Below are 22,553 nucleotides of genomic sequence, written 5' to 3'. Positions count from 1 at the left end.
GTGGACCTAGAACCTTTGTCACTATTGTTGTGAGCTACCGACATCCTGGGGCGTCGTTAGAACCTCTCCGTGAACCACGAGTAGGCTGCGAGTATGTATGTGCAGCTCGCCCTCGGGTGCGGGTAGAAGGCAGCGACAGATGGTGGCTGGAGGCGCTCGCCGCTGAGATGCGGCAACTGCATGGCCCGTTGGGGGGAAAAACAACAACGGGAATATCTTCAGTTGTCCTCAGCACTCCTTGAAAGGAAGAACTACGCGCCGCCAGTGCGAGAGTTAGTGTGTCCGCGTCCCGGACCATGAGGGCTGTGCCCGCCGTGTGCTAGTGATTTGGAGGCGGAGGATCAGGTGGCCCGTGTGGCAGTGCTCGAGGAAGAGCGTCGGTCCAGCGAGCGGCTGGAGAGATTACAGCATGGCGGTGTGGGCCGCTGCAGCCCCGCGGCGCACGGCAGCACCTCGCCGCTGCCCTCTGCTGCTGGCGGCGATGATGCTGCTGCTGCTGCTGGCGGGCCCGACGCCGTGCGAGGCCCAGGTGAGTGGAGGGGTGAGTGGCGGCGGTGGTCGGGGCACGAGCAGCAGCAGGTTGGGACAGGGGCGAGTGGAGCACGTCTCTGACCAGGACATGTTGCCGCGTCACGACCGGTGTGAGCCGATCGCCATCACGCTGTGCAAGGACATCCAGTACAACACCACCATCATGCCCAACCTGCTCAACCACCATACGCAGGAGGAGGCGGGCATGGAGGTGCACCAGTTCTTCCCGCTGGTCAAGGTGCAGTGCTCGCCGGACCTTCACTTTTTCCTGTGCAGTGTGTACGTCCCCGTGTGCACCATCCTGGACCGCCCGCTCCCTCCTTGCCGCCACCTCTGCCTCTCGGCGAAGGACGGCTGCGAGGACCTCATGAACAAGTTCGGGTTCCAGTGGCCGGAGTCTCTGGACTGCAACAAGTTCCCTGCGGGACCCAACGAGCTGTGCGTGGGCGAGAACAGCACCTCGCCGCAGCCGCCGCCGTTCCCCGTGTCAGACCCGCCGCCCGTGGACTATGCCGGGAAAGACTTCCAGTGCCCCGTGCACTTCAAGGTGCCCAAGGACGAGCAGTACAAGCTGCGGGTGGGCGGGGTGGAGGCCCAGGACTGCGGCGCCCCCTGCCATGGCATGTTTTTCGACGAGGAGCAGCTGACCCTCTCCAGGCGGTGGGTGGGCGGGTGGGCGGCTGTGTGCCTCGCCTCCACCACCTTCACCGTCGCCTCCTTCCTGGCAGACGTGCGTCGCTTCCGCTACCCCGAGCGACCCATCATCTTCATCAGCATGTGCTACTGGTTCATGGCGGCCACCTACGTGGTGGGGCTGCTGCAGGGGGACCGTGTGGCGTGCGACGACCCCTGGGACCCGCCGCAGTACCTGCCGGAGCTGAAGGACCAGATGATCCGCACCATCACCCAGGGCGTGGAGCGGCAGTGGTGCACCATCGTGTTCATGACGCTGTACTTCTTCACCATGGCGGCGTCCATCTGGTGGGTGGTGCTCACGCTCACCTGGTTCCTGGCGGCGGGCCTCAAGTGGAGCCACGAGGCCGTCGAGAACAACTCAGCCTGGTTCCATCTTGCAGCCTGGGCCATCCCCGCCGTCAAGACCATTATCATCCTGGCCACCGAGAACGTAGAAGGTGCGTGCCTGTGTCTGTATGTATGTCTCAGTGTGTGTGTGTGTGTGTGTGTGTGTGTGTGTGTGTGTGTGTGTCAGGAGACATCACCCCTTAATAAGTCACCGTTACCATTACTGACTCCTCCAATTACACCCAAGTCCCGTGTGTGTGTGTGTGTGTGTGTGTGTGTGTGTGTGTGTGTGTGTGTGTGTAATTCACCTCGGTCGCCTGCTGGTCACCCAGCCAGTCTTCCCCATTACGGAGCGAACTCAGAGCACATAGACCGATCTTCGGGTAGAACTGAGACCACAACACACTCCACACACCGGGAAAGCGAGGCCCCTCCAGTTACATCCCGTACCTATTTACTGCTAGGTGAACACACCCCACACATTAAGAGCCGCGCCCATTTGCCTCGCTGCTTACCGGGACTCGAACCCGGCCCTCTCGATTGTGAGTCGAGCGTGCTAACCACTACACTACGCGATGTGTGTGTGTGTGTGTGTGTGTCGTCTGGAGTACATGATCTGTACTCCCCCTACTTCCCTATCTTCCTCTTATCTACATTCTTGCTTTATCGTATTTCATTTTTATTATTATTATTGTTGTTATTATTATTATTGTTTTTATTGTTATTATTCATCATTATAACTCTCTCTCTCTCTCTCTCTCTCTCTCTCTCTCTCTCTCTCTCTCTCTCTCTCTCTCTCTCGTAGTACGGTTCAGTTCACATGACACATTCTCATAGCTAACACATACTACCACGAAATGGTGTGTGTGTGTGTGTGTGTGTGTGTGTGTGTGTGTGTGTGTGTGTGTGTGTGAGACCACAGCGATTATGCTACTTTATATGCGAGTGTTGGTGGAGGCAATAGTGGTGAAGAGGGTGATGGTGGTGGTGGTAGTTAATAAAGTAGTAGTAGTAGTAGATTGTTGTCCTAAAAACGTTTGTATCCGCAGGCATTTTCTCTCCTCTCTTCTCAATCTTCCTTCTCTCTCCTCCTTTTCTTCCCACCTTCATTCCTCTCCTTTTTTTCCCTTCCCTTTCCTTTTCCCAAACCTTCCCTCCACCTCCACTTCCTCCACCACACCACACCACACCACACCACCACCACCATCACCATCACCATCACTTCAGATTAATAAATAACATGAAAAATAAGGAATAAAGGAAAATAGTGGATCACCAAGATGGCAACTGTTGGTGACCATTGGGGGGGAAGGGAGAAGGAAAATAGTTGCCAGATATATTATATTTATGATTTTTTTTTTTTTCCTGCTACACCGCCATTTCTTTCTTGTTCGGTTATTTTTTTTCCTTTTTCCTTTATTTTCCTTCACTCAGCGTGGTTAAATGGCCTGGGTGGTGGTGTGGTGTTGGTGGTGGTGGTGGTAGTGGTGGTGGTGGTTTTGTGGCTTATGGTAGTGGTGGTGACTTGTTCCTTCTCTCCCTCTCTCTCTTTCTCTCCTCTCCTCTCCTCTCCCTCCCTCTCCCTCTCCTTGTTCCCTCCTTGCCGCTCTCCTCATAATGCGACCCCCAGCTTGGACACAAGTAACTCTCTCTCTCTCTCTCTCTCTCTCTCTCTCTCTCTCTCTCTCTCTCTCTCTCAAGTATTAGTAGAACAGATTAACTTACCAACACTTATGACTCATCTTTTTTTTCTCGACTTATTATTATTATTATTATTTTTCATCAAGGAGTGTTTCTAAATAGATGGTTTTAAAATGTTACGTTTCTTTGTGAAATTGTGAGTGTTCTCGTGAAGGAAATAGTTGTGACTGGCTTAGAGAGAGAATGAGAGAGAATGCTCCGTCTGGTTTTAGTGTGTCTCGTTGTCTTAACCCCTTCAGTACTATGGCGCAATTTCATATTTATTTTGCTTACTGTATGGTAATTTTATACAGCTTCAGAAACTTATGTGGGGATTGAAATAGTGAAGACTGTGGCTATTAATCTTCTGGCCTCCATAGATATATATGTCAAAAAAAAAAATTCGAATTACACCCAAAACTCAAGGTAATAATGCGTCTCAGTACTGAAGGGGTTAAAAAAAATGAGTTCTTTCAGTTAGATAATCCTATGGGCAATATAACTCTCTCTCTCTCTCTCTCTCTCTCTCTCTCTCTCTCTCTCTCTCTCTCTCTCTCTCTCTCTCTCTCTCTCAATTCCAATCTCTAAAACTGGGTAGAAATGACAAAATCTATTCTTAATTCATCTCTTATTTGGTTGTGGATGATTATAACTCTCTCTCTCTCTCTCTCTCTCTCTCTCTCTCTCTCTCTCTCTCTCTCTCTCTCTCTCTCTCTCTCGTTGTTTTTTTATAGTTTATTTTAGTGCCCGTTATTTCTCTAGGTCAATTAGTTAACTGCTTATCTTGTGGCCTATATAAACAGTAAGCTTAACTCTCTCACTTGGATTCAACAGTTAGAACTTGGTAACACCGTAAGCGACTTTTTAGGTGTGTATTTTTGTTTGCTCTTGTTGGGTGCTCCTCCTACATTGAGAGAGAGAGAGAGAGAGAGAGAGATTAAAACATACACAAACAAATAAGGAATGAATTAAGAATATAGTGTGTCATTTCTACCCAGTTTTAAAGATAGTGAGAGAGAGAGAGAGAGAGAGAGAGAGAGAGATTAAAAAATATCCACAAACACAAGGAATTAATTAAGAACATAGTTTGTAAATTCTACCTAGTTTTAAAGAGAGAGAGAGAGAGAGAGAGAGAGAGAGAGAGAGAGAGAGAGAGAGAATTATAAAAAGCATCCACAAACACGTTAAGGAATTAATTTAGAATATATGTTGCCGTTTTTATCCAGTTTTAAAGATTATTAGTGGTTGTTGAAGAAGCAAAGTTGTCTCAGAGTAGCTTTCCTTGTGCTTTCTGCGTTTTTATTAGCGATGAAGGAAAAAAAATGTAAAGGGGTCTTGAAATGGTTAGAAATTAATAGTAATCCCTTCATTGGCTTAGTAAGATAGTCACTCTGGCTTACTAAGTTATATTTTCATGGGTTATTTGGTTCTTATTCAGGTTTAATCTTTATTTATTTATTTATTTATTTTATCTTCCTTATTCCCTTCATCTTCTCTTCCTATTAGTCTTTTTCTTGTTTTTTTCTCATGTTTTTCTTCTCTTTTCCTTATCTTCTCTATACACGTCTTATTTCTTTCAAACTTTCCTTTTTTCTCTTCTTTATTTATTTGCTCATTTATTTATTTATTTTTTATTTTCCTTATTCCCTTCAGTTTCTTGTCCTAGTTTTTCTCTCTCTCCTGTTCTTTCTCCTGTTTTGTTTCTCTTCATTTCTTTCTCTTCTTGTTTTCCTTATCTTCTCTACGTCTTATTTCCTTCAGATTTTTCCTCTTTCTTCTCATCCTGGTCTTCACTTCTCTTTCTCATTTGTTTATCTTCCTGTTTTTCTCATCTGTTCTTCCATGCCTCATTTTCCTTCCTCCTCCTCCTCCTCCTCCTCCTCCTCCTCCTCCTCCTCCTCCTCGTATTTTAGGTGTTGCTTTTTCTTCTATTGTGTTGGGCAGTTAGTCTCTCTCTCTCTCTCTCTCTCTCTCTCTCTCTCTCTCTCTCTCTCTCTCTCTCTCTGGCTTAGACTCGCGTAGTGGCTTAAAAGTGAACTTCCTCTGGCTTAGTAAGAGTTGGGCTGGCTGTGATTGGCTTAGGAGGAGGAGGAGGTGGGGATAGGGGGGAGAGTGAGTGGGTTGGGGTTTTGGGGGAAGAGGAAGTTAGCATGGCGTTGGTTGTCATTACTCCAGACTGACTTCCGCCCCGCTAGAACCTGCTCCCTCTTTGTTCAGGTGCAACGCTCGTCTCTCTCTCTCTCTCTCTCTCTCTCTCTCTCTCTCTCTCTCTCTCTCTCGTAGGAAGATTAGTGATATGATTAGAAAATGCATTGGTCTTGTTTCTTGTGTGTTTTCTTATATTCTCTCTCTCTCTCTCTCTCTCTCTCTCTCTCTCTCTCTCTCTCTCTCTCTCTCTCTCTCTCAGGTAGATTAGTGATAGAATTAGGAAATATATTGTTCTTTTTTCTGTTTTTATTTGATTTATTGATTTTTTTTTTTTATCAACATTCATTAGTTCTGTATAGAGTACAAGTTTTGCTAGGTTGTATGTATATAAACACACACACACACACACACATACATACATACATACATACATATAGAGGAATTGTTACCTATGTTATTACGAATATTCCTGTAAAATAGTAATAGACGTAGAAATCTTGAATAAATTGGAATAAAAAAAGAACTGCTAAATGCGTAACTGCTGAAATGTTAATGGGAATATAAACTTTGAGAGGAAAAAAGTAGAATACAACAAAAAAATAATAAAATACGTATATTATTACGAATATTCCGATAAAGCAGTGGTAGAAGTAAGAATTCTTGAAAAGTAAATATAAGAACTACTAAATACGTAACTGCAGAAATGTTAACGAAAATAAAATTGAGGAAAGAATAGGATATAAAAAAAAAAATAGTACGTATATTTTTACGAATATTCCTATAAAGCAGTGATAGAAGTAAAATCTTGAGTAAATAGGAAAAAAAAATGGAGGTGTAAAATGCGTTACTGTAGAAATACTAATGGAAATATAAACTTTGACCCCCAAAAAATAGAATATAGCTAAAAAGAATATAGAAATGTAAATTATTATTCTTAACAAATACATCTAGCCAATTCACAATATTTGGAGAGAAGGAAAGGATAAAAAGAAAAAAACGAGGAGAAATTTGAGGTTAAAGATTTCTGAAGGTGTAAGACGAAAGTGATAGAAGAGGGAAGAAGAAGTGATGACCTAGAAAGTGATAGAAAACGAAATAGATAAAAAGAAGTAGAAGAAGAGAGAAGAGTAAAAAAAAAATCAGTTGTGAAGAGATGGAAGAGAAAGGAGAGGAGGAGAAGGGAAGAGAAAGTGATACAAAGCGAAATAGATAAAAGAAAAAGAGGAAGAAGAAGAAGAAGACAGAAGAAAAGAGTAAAAAAAAAAATCGCAGTTGTGTTGAAGAGATGGAAGAGAAAGAGGAGAAGGGAAGACAAGAAAGAGAAGGAAGAGAATGGAAAACAAGGAGACAGCCACGCCAGCACACCCTGTACCTTTACGTAAGCTTTACAAACATCAATCCTCTACCTACCTATTAAAACCCATTACAACAAACATCAGTGCTCTACCTACACCTATTAAAAGAAGAAGAAGAAGAAGAAGAAGAAGACAGGCAAGCCAACACACCCTTTACCTTTACAAACAGTTCTCTTCCCACACCTATCACGTGCTTGTGTGTGTGTGTGTCTGTGGTTAATTTCCTTTGTTTTTGTGTGATTTGTGGTGTGTGTGTGTGTGTGTGTGTGTGTGTTTGACAAATTTACCCTGTACTTACACGTCTTAGTAAATTCATGTATTAAAGTGTAAGGTTCGTGTGTGTGTGTGTGTGTGTGTGTGTGTGTGTGTGTGTGGATAATTGTCTTTGTATTTACTTATTTATGTTTGTGTGTTCTTTGTTTGGGTGTGTGTGTGTGTGTGAGGGAGGATAGAGGAAGGATGTGGTGGTGGTGGTGGTGGTGGTAACACGTGCGGGGGTTCAGTGTTGTCAATGTTCAAACTATGCCCTTGCTACGCTTATCCTCGCAGTGTTGCCAATGTGGGGTGTGCATTGGTACCTCCTGCTATGTATATTTATTTATTTATTTATTTATTTTTATTTCTGGTTGTTTCTTTTTTATTCCATTTATTTTCTTTTTTTCCCGTTTGTTATTTTTTTCTCGTTTGTTTTTGTTTTTTTTTTTTTCTTCGTCTTCGTCTTTTTCCCCATCTTGTTTTTGTTGTTGTTCTTGTTCCTCTTCTCCTTGCTCTTGTTGTTGTTGTTGTTGTTGTTGTTGTTGTTGTTGTTGTTCTTCTTCTTCTTCTTCTTCTTCTCCTTCTCCTCCTCCTCCTCCTCCTCCTCCTCCTCCTCCTCCTCCTCCTCGCTTCCCCTGTAGAACCATTGATTTCCTCTGAGAGCAACTAATTTACCTAAACATAACTTAATTCTCTCTCTCTCTCTCTCTCTCTCTCTCTCTCTCTCTCTCTCTCTCTCTCTCTCTCTCTCTCTCATTCGTTGCTTTCACTCCATAATGGCTTTTACAAGAAGTCAGAAATGCCATCTTAGAGAGAGAGAGAGAGAGAGAGAGAGAGAGAGAGAATGTAAAGATAGGAGCAGGTAGAGACAGAAAAGATAGTGGGCAAAGATAGTCGGGTTTAGAGGCCTAGAGAGAGAGAGAGAGAGAGAGAGAGAGAGAGAGAGAGAGAGAGAGAGAGAGAGAGAGTATAAATAAAAAAATACGCAATAGAACATAACGAGAGAGAGAGAGAGAGAGAGAGAGAGAGAGAGAGAGAGAGAGAACCAATAAGATAAATTACCTATTAACTCTTGCCAAATAAAGATAGACAAAATGCATTACTCGTTACACTTGTTAGCTTGTGAAATCAATCTAGTTCATTCTGGCTCTAAATCTTTAAATACCTTGTTATCTTAGATGGTAATTGGGGCAGCCTTGTTACACACTCTCTCTCTCTCTCTCTCTCTCTCTCTCTCTCTCTCTCTCTCTCTCTCTGATGATAAGTATGATGATAAGTCTATTTAATTAAGATAAAGTGAACTGTGTGTGTGAGAGAGAGAGAGAGAGAGAGAGAGAGAGAGAGAGAGAGAGAGAGAGAGAGAGAGAGAGAGAGAGAGAGAGATTTAAGTACTGAAGAGAGAAAGGCGTGAAAAAGTGCTGTCATAACAATAAAAATAATCATAATGTAACACACCCCAAGAGAGAGAGAGAGAGAGAGAGAGTGAGACAAAAACAGTGACCGCTTGATGGCAACACGTGATACCATAACGAGACAGTGTTGCCAGATGACGCCACATTTGCCTCCTTCACCTGATTCTCGCTCTTCTTTACTGCTCCCTCAAGGCCCATTCCTCCCGGCACACCCCCTTCACTATTTCCATCTCGCCTTTATGAATACATATCCAGGATAGGACTGAAGGAAAAGGGGAGAGAGAGAGAGAGAGAGAGAGAGAGACAGAGAAGAGAGAGAGAGAGGCCCACCAATACATAATGAAAACCCTGTGTTAAGATGTGTATGTATGAATGTATTTACCTAACCTCACCTTACCTTACCTCACCTCACCTCACCTCACCTCCCCTGCCAGACTTTTCAAAATGCCAATGTGAGATTTATTCAGCTTCGCCTAGCTCGTATTAGCATTTATGTATTTTTTTTAACCATGATAATTCTCCAATGAAAAATGTCTCTTATATTTCTTATGCGTGAAGGGAGGAGATGAGATAGCGGCAGATAAGAGAGAGAGAGAGAGAGAGAGAGAGAGAGAGAGAGAGAGAGAGAGACCAGGTAAACATGCTCTAATTTGTAAACAGGTGAGATAAAATTACCTTACCTTAGTAGATGGAAGAAGAGGAAGAAGGAGGAGGAAGAGGAGGAGGAGGATATAGATAGAGGAGGAGAAAAAGAAGAAGATGGTGTTGTATTTCTAAGGAGGAAAGTAGAAGAGAGGGTTAAGTGTACATGGAGATAGGAGAAGGAGGATGTTAATGGAAGGAAATGGAGGAGGAGGAGGAGGAGGAGAAGAAAAGATGGGTGTTGTATTTCAGATAATGGATGTAAGGAAGAAGAGGAGGAGGAGGAGGAGGAGAATGACACATGAATGGAGAAGAAAGAAAGAAAATGAAGATGGATAGAATAGAGTAACGAATTAAGGAATAGGGATAAAAGTAGATAGATTTGAAGATAAGGGTGTGAAGAAATGGATGAATAAGAGAAAAGATGAAAGTAAGAATAGAAACGGATAAAGAAATAAGAAAAAAATATCTACACTAACGAAAGAGGAAGAGGAGGAAACGTAGATAGAAAGAGAAGTGGAGAAAAGGAGATAGAAAAAAATGATAAAAATAACAATAGAAATGGGGAAATGGAAAAAAAAGAAATAGCATTATCTACACTAACGAAAGAGGAAGAGGAGAAAAGGTAGATAGAAAGAGAGATGGAGAAAAGAAGAAACTGAGAAATAAATAAAAAAAACACCTTTATCTACATTAACGAAAGAGGAGGAAGAGAAAACGTAGATAGGAAGAGAGAAATGACGAAAAGAAGATAGGAGAAAAGAAAAATAACAATAGAAACTTATAAATAAATAAATAAATAAATAAAACTATCATTATCTACAGTAACGAAAGAGGAAGAGGAGAAGGAAGAGAGAAGTGGAGAAAAGGAGATAGGAGAAGATGTAGAAATGAAGCATAAATGGGGAAGTTAAAAGCAATAGACGATAATGAAAGAGGAAGAGGGAAAGAAAGATAGATAATGAAGGGAAAGACGAAACTGGGGGAAAGAGTATAGGTGATAAAGATGGAGATAGAGAAGAAATAAAAGATAATGACACAACAGACACGTAATAAAGATGATACAAGGAAAAAAGACGAAAAAAAAACTGAAAAGAAGAATTGATATGAAGGAAAGGAAAGAAAAATAAGAAAAGTATGAAAATAAGTCGAAAAAAAAAGAAAATAGCAATAAATGAAGAAACAAAATAAAACTTATACTTTTTAATTAGAGAAACAAATATTTACTCCTTTTTTTGTCAATTATCTGTTTTCATTCTTACTTATTTACTTATTTATCAATTTTTCACCTTTAATTTATTTAACTTAGAAGTGGTATCTATTTTCTCTCTCTCTCTCTCTCTCGTTAATTTCCATACATAAAGCAGTTAAATAAATACTAGTAAATAAATAAAGCAAAGACAAGGCGGAGAAGTGGGAAGGCTTTAGAATTGTGCATTGTTAAGTTTGTGGAGCTTAAATGGCTTTGCGTGAGAGAGAGAGAGAGAGGGGGGGGGGCAGAATTCATAAACGCTTTGCTCTCTCACCACGTCTGTTTTCAAGGGCCACAGAGATGATTGGCGGGGTTTTCAAGAGTGTTTCGCCAGTTAGGTTAGGTTAAAGGTATTTCTCCAGTTAGGTAAGGTTAAAGGTATTTCTCTAGTTAGGTAAGGTTAAAGGTATTTCTCTAGTTAGGTTAGGTTAAAGGTATTCTCTAGTTAGGTGAGGTTAAAGGTATTTCACTAGTTAGGTAAGGTTAAAGGTATTTCTCCAGTTAGGTTAGGTTAAAGGTATTTCTCTAGTTAGGTGAGGTTAAAGGTATTTCTCCAGTTAGGTAAGGTTAAAGGTGTTTCTCTAGTTAGATTAGGTTAAAGGTATTTCTCCAGTTGGGTTAGATTAAAGGTATTTCACTAGTTAGGTTAGGTTAAAGGTATTTCTCCAGTTAGGTTAGGTTAAAGGTGTTTCTCCAGTTAGGTTAGATTAAAGGTATTTCTCCAGTTAGGTTAGGTTAAAGGTATTTCTCCAGTTAGGTTAGGTTAAAGGTATTTCTCTAGTTAGGTAAGGTTAAAGGTATTTCTCCAGTTAGGTAAAAGGTATTTCTCTAGTTAGGTAAGGTTAAAGGTATTTCTCCAGTTGGGTTAGATTAAAGGTATTTCTCCAGTTAGGTGAGGTTAAAGGTATTTTCCAGTTAGGTTAGGTTAAGGGTATTTCTCCAGTTAGGTTAAAGGTATTTCACTAGTTAGGTTAGGTTAAAGGTATTTCTCTAGTTAGGTTAGGTTAAAGGTGTTTCTCCAGTTAGGTTAGATTAAAGGTATTTCTCCAGTTAGGTAAGGTTAAAGGTATTTCTCCAGTTAGGTTAGGTTAAAGGTATTTCTCCAGTTAGGTTAAAAGTATTTCTCCAGTTAGGTAAGGTTAAAGGTATTTCTCTAGTTAGGTTAAAGGTATTTCTCCAGTTAGGTTAAAAGTATTTCTCCAGTTAGGTAAGGTTAAAGGTATTTCTCCAGTTAGGTTAGGTAAAAGGTATTTCTCCAGTTAGGTTAAAGGTATTTCTCTAGTTAGGTTAGGTTAAAGGTATTTCTCCAGTTAGGTAAAAGGTATTTCTCCAGTTAGGTTAGGTTAAAGGTATTTCTCTAGTTAGGTAAGGTTAAAGGTATTTCTCTAGTTAGGTGAGATTAAAGGTATCACTAGTTAGGTTAAAGGTATTTTTCCAGTTGGGTTAGATTAAAGGTATTTCTCTAGTTAGGTTAGGTTAAAGGTATTTCTCTAGTTAGATGAGGTTAAAGGTATTTCACTAGTTAGGTTAGGTTCAAGGTTTCAAGAGTGTTTCGCCAGTTAATAGTGCAGAAATCTTGTCACTCTGCCTCTAGAACCCTAAAAACACCTTAAGAAACGCGTTTAAATTTTAATAAAGCCTTTGAAATAGTGAAGGTGAGGCGCAGAATGTTTGAGAATACGAGAGAGAGAGAGAGAGAGAGAGAGAGAGAGAGAGAGAGAGCAGTGGAAGGGAATGGAAGCAAAGGAGGGAGAGTGAAAGGAGCGGTGGAGAGAAGAGAGGAGGGGAGGGAAGGAAAGGGGAAATGGTATGGAGAAATGAAGAGGGGAAAAGGAGGAGAGAAAAGAAGGAAAGGAGAAATAGTGCAGAGAAATGAAGGGAAAAGGAAGAAGAAAAGGTGGAAAGATGGAGAGAAGAGAAAAGGAGGAGGAGGAGAGAGAAATAAAAGGGAGAAAGAAGAGAGGATAGGGTATAAATAAGAGACAAGAAAGGGAAGTGGAGAGAAAAAGGAGTAAAAGGAAATTGAAATAAAGAGAACGGTAAAGGAGAGAGAGAGAGAGAGAGAGAGAGAGAGAGAGAGAGAGAGAGAGAGAGAGAGAGAGGTTTAAGTTGTAAGCAAGCCAGTGAGTCAGCAACTATTTCCTCTCTAGTTTTAAGCCTCCTCCTCCTCCTCCTCCTCCTCCTCCTCCTCCTCCTCCTCCACACTTAATTCTCATTTTTTTTTCTTGTTTTCTTCTCTTCATATATCGAAAAAAAAATAAAGAAAATTAAAAGGTACAAGAGAGAGAGAGAGAGAGAGAGAATAAGCTTTTCCTATCTGTTTCTTGTCACGAATTTGTCCTTTTTGTTTTGAACCCTTCAGTTCTTCCTATGGTGATGGGGTGAGGGGAAGATGAGGGGTGACGAAGGTGATGGGATGAAAGGAAGAGAGGAGGATGATGGGGTGAGGGGAATAGGATGATGGAGTGAATAGATGAGAGGAAGATGGGGTAAGAGGGTGATGGGGTGACAGAATGAGGGGAAGAAAATGATGGGGTGACAAGATGAGGGATGATGACTGTGATGGGGTGAGAAGATTAGGAATGATGGGGTGATAGCATGAGGGGAAAATAAGGAAGAGGTTGAGGGTAAGGGGAAGATGGGATTATGAGGGTGATGGGGTGAGAGGATGAGGGAAGATAACATGATGGGATGACGATGGGGAAAAATGAGGGGAATATTGGATGGTAGGGTGAAAGAATGAGGGGAAGAGAGTGATGGGGTGAAAAATGATGAGGGGGAAGATAGTGATGGGATGACTTGAGTGATGATGGGGTGAAATGATGAAGGGAAGATAGTGATGGGGAGGGTGATGTGATAGAAGATGTGGGGTGATGAGGATGGGAGGATTAAAGATGGGGTGGGCTGTTCAGATGATGGGAAGTCTTGATAATGAGGGTGACTAAAAAAATGATGTCTTTCTCTCTTCGTGGTTTTGATGGGAAAAAATAATTGATGGGGAGAAAATGATAATAATAATAAAAAAATAATAGTAATAATAATTTCACTAACATGTACAAATCTCTCTCTCTCTCTCTCTCTCTCTCTCTCTCTCTCTCTCTCTCTCTCTCTCTCTCTCTCTCGCAATCAAGAAAGAGAGAGAGAGAGAGAGTGTGCAAGAAAAAATGAGTGTGTGTGTGTGTGTGTGTGTGTGTGTGTGTGTGTGTGTGTGTGTGTGTGTGTGTGCGCGTGTTGGTCTTTTTATTTGTTTATTATTATTTTATCTGTTTATTTGTTTATTTTACTCTAATTCCACTTTTTCTTTCTCTTTTCTTTGTCAATTCTTTTTTTCTTTGTTCTTGCTATTTCCTCCTCCTCCTCCTTCTCTTCTTCTTCTTCTTCTTCTTCTTCTTCTTCTTCTTCTTCTTCTTCTTCTCCTCCTCCTCCTCCTCTCCTCCTCCTCCTCCTCCTCCTCCTCCTCCTCCTCCTCCTCCTCCTCCTCCTCCACCACCACCACCACCACCACCACCACCACCATCACCACCACTGATACCTTAGCCCAGTGACAGACAGGCAGCTTAAGACACTCTTGATACACACCTGTCTGCTCTTAATTAACGGTGACAGGTGGCTCAGGTGTTATCGTTGGCGTCACACCTGTCTGATTAACCTGATACCTGTCTGTGTCTTGGTCTCACCTGTGTGGGTCACCTATTAGTGTTTTTGGGGTGTGTTTAGTGTTCTTGTTATATTCTGAACTACTACTACTACTACTACTGCTACTGTTGTAACTCGAAAACAAAGAAGAAATGACACACGTAAGAAAGAAACAAGAATAAATGAATGAATAAGAAAGTGAGAAATGAAAGAATAAAAGGAAGGAAGGAAGATGAGACACGAAAGCAGGTGCCAATATCATGAGACACTTTCTTTATTGCGATAGATAAGAGACCCCGTGACCACCGAGGAGGACAACAAGTTACATTAAAAAACGCCTTTCTCTCTCTCACCACGACAATATTTCAATTCCCCAGAGACAACTAGCAGGGTTTTCATTCCCTTTCCTTATAAACTAGAAATCTTACTACTCCACCAGAACCATAGAAATACTCTTAAGAATATGAGTATCTTCAACTAGAGCCTTGGAAAATAGTGGTGAGAGAGCAAAGCGTTTCTGAGTATGGCAATAAGAGACCGGGAATCATTACAAGACAGAGCTGGAGAGGAGCAGTAGATTATAAGAGATACAGTGCTCGTCGCAAGTAAATGATATGGACGAGGCGGATAGCGGCAAGCCAGAGGGACACAAAGCCCTTGTTGCTGATTGTAAGATGAGATTACTGAAGTTACTGAAAAATTTGCCTTATTGAAAGTTGTAGGAATATTAACCTTATTGAAAATTATAGGAAAATCTTTTTGTTATAGGGAAATTAACCATATTGAAAGTTATAGGGAAATTAACCTTATTGAAACTTATAGGAGAATGAACCTAATGATTAAGATATTGGAAAACAAACCTTGTAGCACCGGAAGCTTGTTGGGGCGAAAAGTCGGTCAACGTGTGTATATTACGAGATTTAAGAGACAGAAAAGAGAAAAGACGATGAGAAGGCGAGAGACAGACATAGACAGAGCTGCCAGGCCAGAGAGGGTCAAGATGGGCAAGCCGCCTGTCACAGTACTAGTAAGTGGTGCCAGACTGGGGTAATGCAGTCAGAGAAAATGTTAGTGTTATATTTTCGATTTAATGGAACTGGGCTGCCTGTAGGATGTGTAGGATGTTGTGTTCATTGGAAGGATAATTCTAAGGTGTGTGTAGGATGTATTTTATCATTGAATATAAATTGCGTGATTTGAGTTGACTAATGTGAATAATGTGAAGTGATCTGAGATGTCTGAAGGAATTGAAGTGATGAGATAGTTGTTTTATCACAGAGTGTCAATTGATGGTGGAGTTTGTGAGATATTTGAGGGTGGACTTTGAGAGACGAGAGAGTGGTCAAATTTTCGCGGTTTTTCTTTGCTGTCGGAAGGTCGTAAGGTGTAAACGTATGTAAATATAGCTTAGTAAAGTTTATATAAAAAAAAAAAAAAGATCCCTTCCCTTGAACCCACAAAGCAGTTTGGAAGATTACGACTACTACTACTACTACTACTACTACTACTACTACTACTACTACTACTACTACTACTACTACAAAAAAAACACAAACAAACAAAACACACTGATACACCCTACCAACACACTTCACACTACATAAACACACACCAATACAAAGTGGATCACACGGATTCTTAAACCAAAAGGAATCCAATACTAAGATAAGCATTCGATCCTCTTCTTATCAACTTAATCCCTCTTTTTCGAAACGGGAGTACCTTTTATTTTTAATTTGTTTACATTTTTTCTCATATTTCCTCGATAAGATAGTGTGTGGATGGGTGAAGTGTAGCAATGGCCAGTGATAAGGGAGATAAGTAAGGTGGCGGTATTCCTTTAGGTTTAAAAGTGGTGGTGGTGGTGGTGGTGGTGTCTGTGTTATGTGTGTTATCAGCGGTGTTTTTCATTGATGTTTGTTGGTTCAGCTTTGTCTATTTATTTATTTTTATTTCTTCATTTGTGTTTTGTTTCTTTAGGTTTAAGGCCCAGAATCTGAAACACCCCCTCGCCTCAGCATCTTCACTATTTTTAAAGGGCTCTAGTTGAAGTTTTTAAGGGTGTTTCTGTAATTCTAATGACATGTTAACAAGTTTTCTGCGTTATCGACAGGACAAATACTCTTAAGAAATTACTCAAAAGGGCTCTAATTGAAGTGACACTGGTTTTTTAAGGACATTTCTGTGATTTTAGTGACATGTTAACAAGTTTTCTGTCATATTAACAGGACAAATACTCTTAAGAAATACTCAAAAGGGCTCTAATTGAAGTGACACTGGTTTTTAAGGACATTTCTGTGATTCTAGTGACATGTTAACAAGTTTTCTGTCATATCAACAGGAGAAATGCTCTTTAGAACCCTGTGGTCTGTGGTCTGTTTTCAAAAGGCTCTAGTTGAAGTGACATGGGTTCCTGAGTTTTTTTTTTTTTTTTTTTTTTCAGTAACTATTTTATTATTATTATTATTATTTATTATTATTATTATTATTTTTCTTCTCTCATTATCAACTCTTTACAACGCGGCTAATGGTCTGTAGGGTCTATTATTTTCTAAGGGGCTGTAGTTGAAGTGACAGGGTTTGTAAGTGTGTTGTGGTGATACTAGTGACATGTTAACAAATTTTCTGCATTGTCAACAGGAAAAATACTGTTTGGAACGCGGCTAATGGTCTCTGTGGTCTTTGAAAGTGGTCGCGGTGAGAGAGGGAAGGGTCTTTGAATATGGTGGTGGTGGTGGTGGTACAGGTAGTGATGGTGGTGGTGATAATGGTAATGGTGATGAGGCAGGTGCTGGTGGTAGTGATGGTGGTGGTGGTGGTTGTGGTGGTGGTGATAATGGTGATGGTGATAATGGTAATGGTAATGGTGATGAGGCAGGTGCTGGTGGTAGTGATGGTGGCGGTGGTGGTTGTGGTGGTGATGGTGGTGGTGTTGGTGGTGGTTTATCTTTGTCTATTTATTTTATTATTTTCTATCTTCGCTTATTTTTTTTTTTTTTTTTCCTGTTTTATATCATTAATTATACATTTGTTTATTTATTTATTTATTTATTTGGTGTTGTCATTTATTTTATTAGAAAAAGCAAAAAAATGATACAATCTGAATAAAAAGAAAATCTGTTGTTTAAGAGCAAGAAAAAAAAAAATGGGTAAAAATGTGAAGATAAAAAAAATGGTTAAAAGAAAATGGGTAATAATAAATGGTGAGAAGAAGAAAATACGTAAAAATAAATGGTTAAAAGAAAATGGGTAAAAATGTGAAAATAAAAAAAATGGGTAAAAATAAATGGTTAAAAGAAAATGGGTAATATTAAATGGTGAAAAGAAGAAAATATGTAAAAATAAATGGTAAAAAAGAAAATGGGTAAAAATGAATGACGAAAAAAAGAAAATAGGTAAAAATAAATGGTAGAAAGAAAATGGGTAAGAATATATGGTAAAAAAAAGGAAATGGGTAAAAATGAATGGTGAAAAAAAATAAAAGGTAAAAATAAATGATAAAAAAGAAAATGGATAAAAGTAAATGGTAAAAAAGGAAATGGGTAAAAATGACAAAGAAAACTAAAATGGCACAAAAAAAGAAAATGGGTAAAAAATTTGCGGCTATCACAAAAATGAGTAAAAAGAAAAAATGAGTTACTAAAAATGAAAAAAGTAAGACGAAAATGGGTAAAAATGGTAAAACAAAAGAAAGAAAATGGGTAAGATAAAGAAAATGGATAAAGCAAAAATATGAAAATAATAAAAATAAATAGCACACGAAAAAGAAAATGATAATGGGCACGGTAAAAATGGATAGAAATGACACAAAAAAAATGGGTCAAAATGGCAAAAAAGATAAAATGGGTAAAAATGGCAAAAAATGGAAAGAAAATGGGTAAAAATGACAAAAAATGGGTAAAAATGACAAAAGGAAAGAAAATGGGTAGAAATGACAAAAGGTAAGAAAATGGGTAAAAATGACAAAAGGAAAGAAAATGGGTAAAAATGACAAAAAGGAGAAAAATGGGTAAAATGGCACAAAAGGAAAGAAAATTGGTAAAAATGGCACAAAAGAGAAAGATGGGTAAAAATGACAAAAAGGGAAAGAAAATGGGTAAAAATGACAAAAGGAAAGGAAAAGGGTAAAAATTGCAAAAAAAAATGGGTTAAAATGACAAAAGGAAAGAAAATGGGTAAAAATGGCAAAAAAAGGAAAGAAAATGGGTAAAAATGACAAAAGGAAAAGAAAATGGGTAAAAATGACACTAAAGGAAAGAAAATGGGTAAAAATGGCAAAAAGGGAAAGAAAATGGGTGAAAATGACAAAAAGGGAAAGAAAATGGGTAAAAATAGCACACAGAAAAGAAAACTGATAATGGGTACGGTAAAAATGAGACAAAAAAAGATAATAGGTAAAAATAACACAAAAAGAAAATGGGTAAAAAAAGGCACATAAAAAGGGAAAGAAAATGGGTAAAAATATATTGGTGCGTTCTATTTTGATGCGGAGCGAGCCGAATAGCGCCCCAGACGAGGAGGTGGATGGGGGTTCAGATTCCTATCACCTCACGCCCTGCCTATAAATAAGAGAGAGAGAGAGAGGGGGGGGGGATGCAATGGAAGGTGTTTTCGTTAATATAGTAATAGCTCTACTACTACTACTACTACTACTACTACTACTACTGGTTTACTCTTCTTCTTATTCTCCTCCTCCTCCTCCTCCTCCTCCTCCTCCTCCTCCTCCTCCTCCTCCTCCTCCTCCTCCTCCTCTTCTTCTTCTTCTTCTTCTTCTTCTTCTTCTTCTTCTTCTTCTTCTTCTTCTTTCTTCATCATCATCATCTTTTCTTCGTCTTCTTCCATCTCCTCCTCCTCCTCCTCCTCGTGACAGTAAGTATTTGTAAACAATGACACGTGTTCTGTGACACGCACGCACACACACACACACACACACACACACACACACACACACACACACACACACACACACACACACACACACACACACACACACACACACACACACACACACTTAAGCTCTCAAGCGAAGGTCATGTAAGTAGAAAATATATATAAAGTGACTTACTTATGTATTTGTTGACAGAATTGTGCTTGTTTACTTAGAGAGAGAGAGAGAGAGAGAGAGAGAGAGAGAATTAGGGTGAGGAGATGAGATAAAAATTTAAGATGGACAAGAAGAGGAGAAAGAGGAGGAGGAGGAGGAGAAGAAGTAGGGCGATTAGAAAGAGGAGGAGGGGGAAGAAGAAGACCTGAAGGAGAGACTAGATAAAACATGGAGGAGGAGGAGGAGGAGGAAGAGGAGGAGAGGTTAAAGAGGAGACAGAAAAAAAGAAAACATGAAAAGAAGAAAGAAAATAAAGAAGGAGGAGGAAGAAGCAAAGGAGAAGAAAGTAAGACGAAACAAAAAATATGAAAAAAAAATTAAAAAGGAATAGGAGAGAGAGAGGGGGGTGGGGGATAGGAAGAAAGGACAAGAAGACGTAGAAGAAGGATGAAGAGGATAAGAAGTGAAAGGAGGAGGAGGAGGAGGTGAAGGATAATAAGAAGTGGAAGGAACTGAAAAGAAGAATAAGAAGAAATGAAAGAAGGAGGAGGAGGAAAAGGTTAAGAAATGCAAGGAAGAGAAGGAGAAAGGGACAAAAGTGCAAGAACGAAGAGGAGGAGGAGGAGGAGAACTTAACCTCATCATACCTCTACTTATACTATTCATGGTAGGAGAGAGAGAGAGAGAGAGAGAGAGAGAGAGAGGGGGGTATACATGTTTGTGTGTCATGGAGAGAGAGAGAGAGAGAGAGAGAGAGAGTGCAACCCAGAAACACACCCTCTCCTTAGCTTCATTGGAGAGAGAGAGAGAGAGAGAGAGAGAGAGAGAGAGAGAGGGGTAGAGGGTGAGGAATGCAGTCTTGGGGACCTACGTGTGTGTGTGTGTGTGTGTGTGCTATCGATTTTCTTGTGCGTTATGGCGTCTTCCCAACCACCTTTTGCGGCGTCAAGAGAGAGAGAGAGAGAGAGAGAGAGAGAGAGAGAGAGACTATCCCCAATCCCGTCTCCAATCCTCCCACATTCATTAAAAAGCCACATTCAAACTAATACGTCTTTTACCAATGTGGATTACTTGAAACATTTGAGGCCAGCGGTGTGGTGACTGTAGTGGTGTGGTGGTGTGGTGGAGGCCGGGGGAGGGGGCAGGGATGGCGAGGGAGTGTGGTATTACAGTTTAACCACCGCCAGTTCAAGTTAGCGGGGAGATCTTGGGTGGGGAAGAGCTGGGGAGGGCTTTGGGGGAATGTTGGCGGGGGACGGACTGGCTGGCTGGCTGGCTGGTGGGGTGTTGGTCTGAGCCTGGGTTTATCAAAGGAAGCGGTGTAGTTTGGCATGTCTTTGAGGAATAGATTAAGAGTGGGATTTATATTTTATCTCTTAGTTTGGTTTCTGAGAGGCGGCTTTTCCTCTTAATGTGTGATTGAGCATAGGAATTTTTATAAGCAAAGGAGAGAGGGAAGGAGGGGTCTGTACGCTACACTTCATCCGAACACTTAACCTGGCCGTGACTTCAACTTAATTAAAACTGTATCCCTAACTTCCCCTCACTCAAACTCCCATACACGTACATATACATTAACTTTTCCTTTCCTTACTCCCCTCTAATCTCCGCTACACGATACGGGGAGTAAGAGAAATAAATAGTTAAAAAAGAAGTCGTGGTGATGGAAAAGGAGACGCGCGGAGAGGAGGTAGTGAAGGGTCCGCGTGAAGTTGTCGTACTGTAGAGTGAGTTGCCTTGCCAGACGTAGAATTTTGTCATTAAGTTCAAACAGGCGTAATTATGGTGTGGGCCGGTGTGTGTGTGAGTAACGGGGTAATTTGAAGGGTGGATTGACCGTATTTTACCTGTGCCTGATGACGCTGGTAAAGGAAAAGATCGATTAAGGAGAGAGTGTTGGTTTGACTTCACACACACGCACGCACGCACACTCACTTCACATTCACAGACTTGCATTTTAGAACATGTTGTCTTCCTCCTCCTCCTCCTCCTCCTCCTCCTCCTCCTCCTCTGCTGTGACTTCAAGGATTTAGATATATAAAATTTAGGGTTAAAATATTACATGTAAACTTTCGTAGTATTTGAGAGAGAGAGAGAGAGATTTTCTAGGTGTTTGTCTTTTCTTATATTCTCTCTCTCTCTCTCTCTCTCTCTCTCTCTCTCTCTCTCTCTCTCTCTCTCTCTCTCTCTCTCTCTCTCAGCTTATCTTGACTTTTATCGAAATGTCTGTTTGTCTACCGCTATCCTCCTCCTCCTCCTCCTCCTCCTCCTCCTCCTCCTCCTCCTCCTCCTCCTCCTCCTCCTCCTCCTTGAACTGACAACCTCCAGACGCGCCTCTGATCAGGGTACGCAGGAGGAGGAAGAGGAGGAGGAGGAGGATTGGGCTTGGTAAGAGTCCTGTGGTTGAGAGGTGAAGAGGAGGAGGAGGAGGAGGAGGAGGAGGGGTGGGACAAGAGATATTAAGAGGAGTACAAAGAATAATATAGAAGTTGAAGAGAGGAGGAAGAAGAAGAAGAAGAAGGAGAAGGAGGAGGAGGAAGGCAGGAAGAAAAAGGAGGTGGAGAAACTAAGATAAAGATAAGGAGAAGAAGAAGAGGTAGAAGAGAAATGGAGTAAAGATGGAGGGAAGAGAAAGAAGGAAGGAGAGGAATAGAAACAGAAAAAGCTTAGAAGAGAAGAGGAGGAGGAAGAAGAGGAGCTGGAGAAATAGGATTAAAAAGAGAAGGAGAGATGGAAGAGAATTGAGGTAAAGATGAAGGGAGGAGGAGGAAGAGAAATAGGAATAGAAAGAGAAGAAGAAAAAGAGAATATTAGGACAGAGAGGAGGAGGAGGAGGAGGAGGAGAAAGTCCTTTTTGATCCTTATGGAAGAGGAGGAGGAGGAGGAGGGAGAGAGGGAAGGGAGGAGAAAGTGGGGGAGAAAAGAGATGATGAGAGTAGGGAGAGAGGAGAGTGAGAGGGAGGGTGCTAAATGGACAGGGCGTGGAATGTAAGGGTGATGGAGGAGGAGGTGGTGGAGGAAGAGGAGGATGAGGAGGAGTAAGAGAGAGGAGGAGGAGGAGGAGGAGGAGCTTGACTGACAGCATCAAAGAAACACCCCCTCCCTTGTCTGTAAACATGGCGCCTCCTCCTCCTCCTCCTCCTCCTCCTCCTCCTCCTCCTCCTCCTCCTCCTCCTCAGTCTGTTCCTTCTTCCATCTGGTCTTTGCTCCCACCTCTCTCTCTCTCTCTCTCTCTCTCTCTCTCTCTCTCTCTGCTGCAGCTCCTTCTTCTTCTTCTTCTTCTTCTTCTTCTTCTTCTTCTTCTTCTTCTTCTTCTTCTTCTTCTTCTTCTTCTTCTTCTTCTTCTACTACTACTACTACTACTACTACTACTACTACTACTACTACTACTACTTTACAGACAAGTGGAAGAGAAATATCAAGTAAATAATTAAAACACACACACACACACACACACACACACACACACACACACACACACACACACGGTTAACACATGATGCAGTTTGGCTGTGAATCAATCAGGGAATTAAATATGTAGGTAACCCAGTAAAGAAAACGGGATTGTTGGACAT

The 22,553-nt window shown here is 41.1% G+C and overlaps 1 protein-coding gene across 1 annotated transcript in view; it reads left to right on the top strand.

Moving 5' to 3' along the window:
* Nucleotides 1-221: 221 nt before the first annotated feature.
* Nucleotides 222-22,553, top strand: part of LOC123517110 (frizzled-2-like) — a 53,637-nt gene continuing 31,305 nt past the window's right edge. Inside the window, exon 1 of the mRNA XM_045277013.1 lies at nt 222-1,664. Within this exon, the coding sequence (XP_045132948.1) occupies nt 410-1,664 (1,255 nt within the window). The 5' untranslated portion in view covers nt 222-409. The remainder of the gene's footprint in view (nt 1,665-22,553) is intronic.

Source organism: Portunus trituberculatus, chromosome 6 (genome assembly GCF_017591435.1).
Source record: "Portunus trituberculatus isolate SZX2019 chromosome 6, ASM1759143v1, whole genome shotgun sequence".
Classification (NCBI taxonomy): domain Eukaryota; kingdom Metazoa; phylum Arthropoda; class Malacostraca; order Decapoda; family Portunidae; genus Portunus; species Portunus trituberculatus.
Note: the sequence above shows the minus strand (reverse complement) of the source record. Positions and strands in the feature narration are given on the sequence as shown.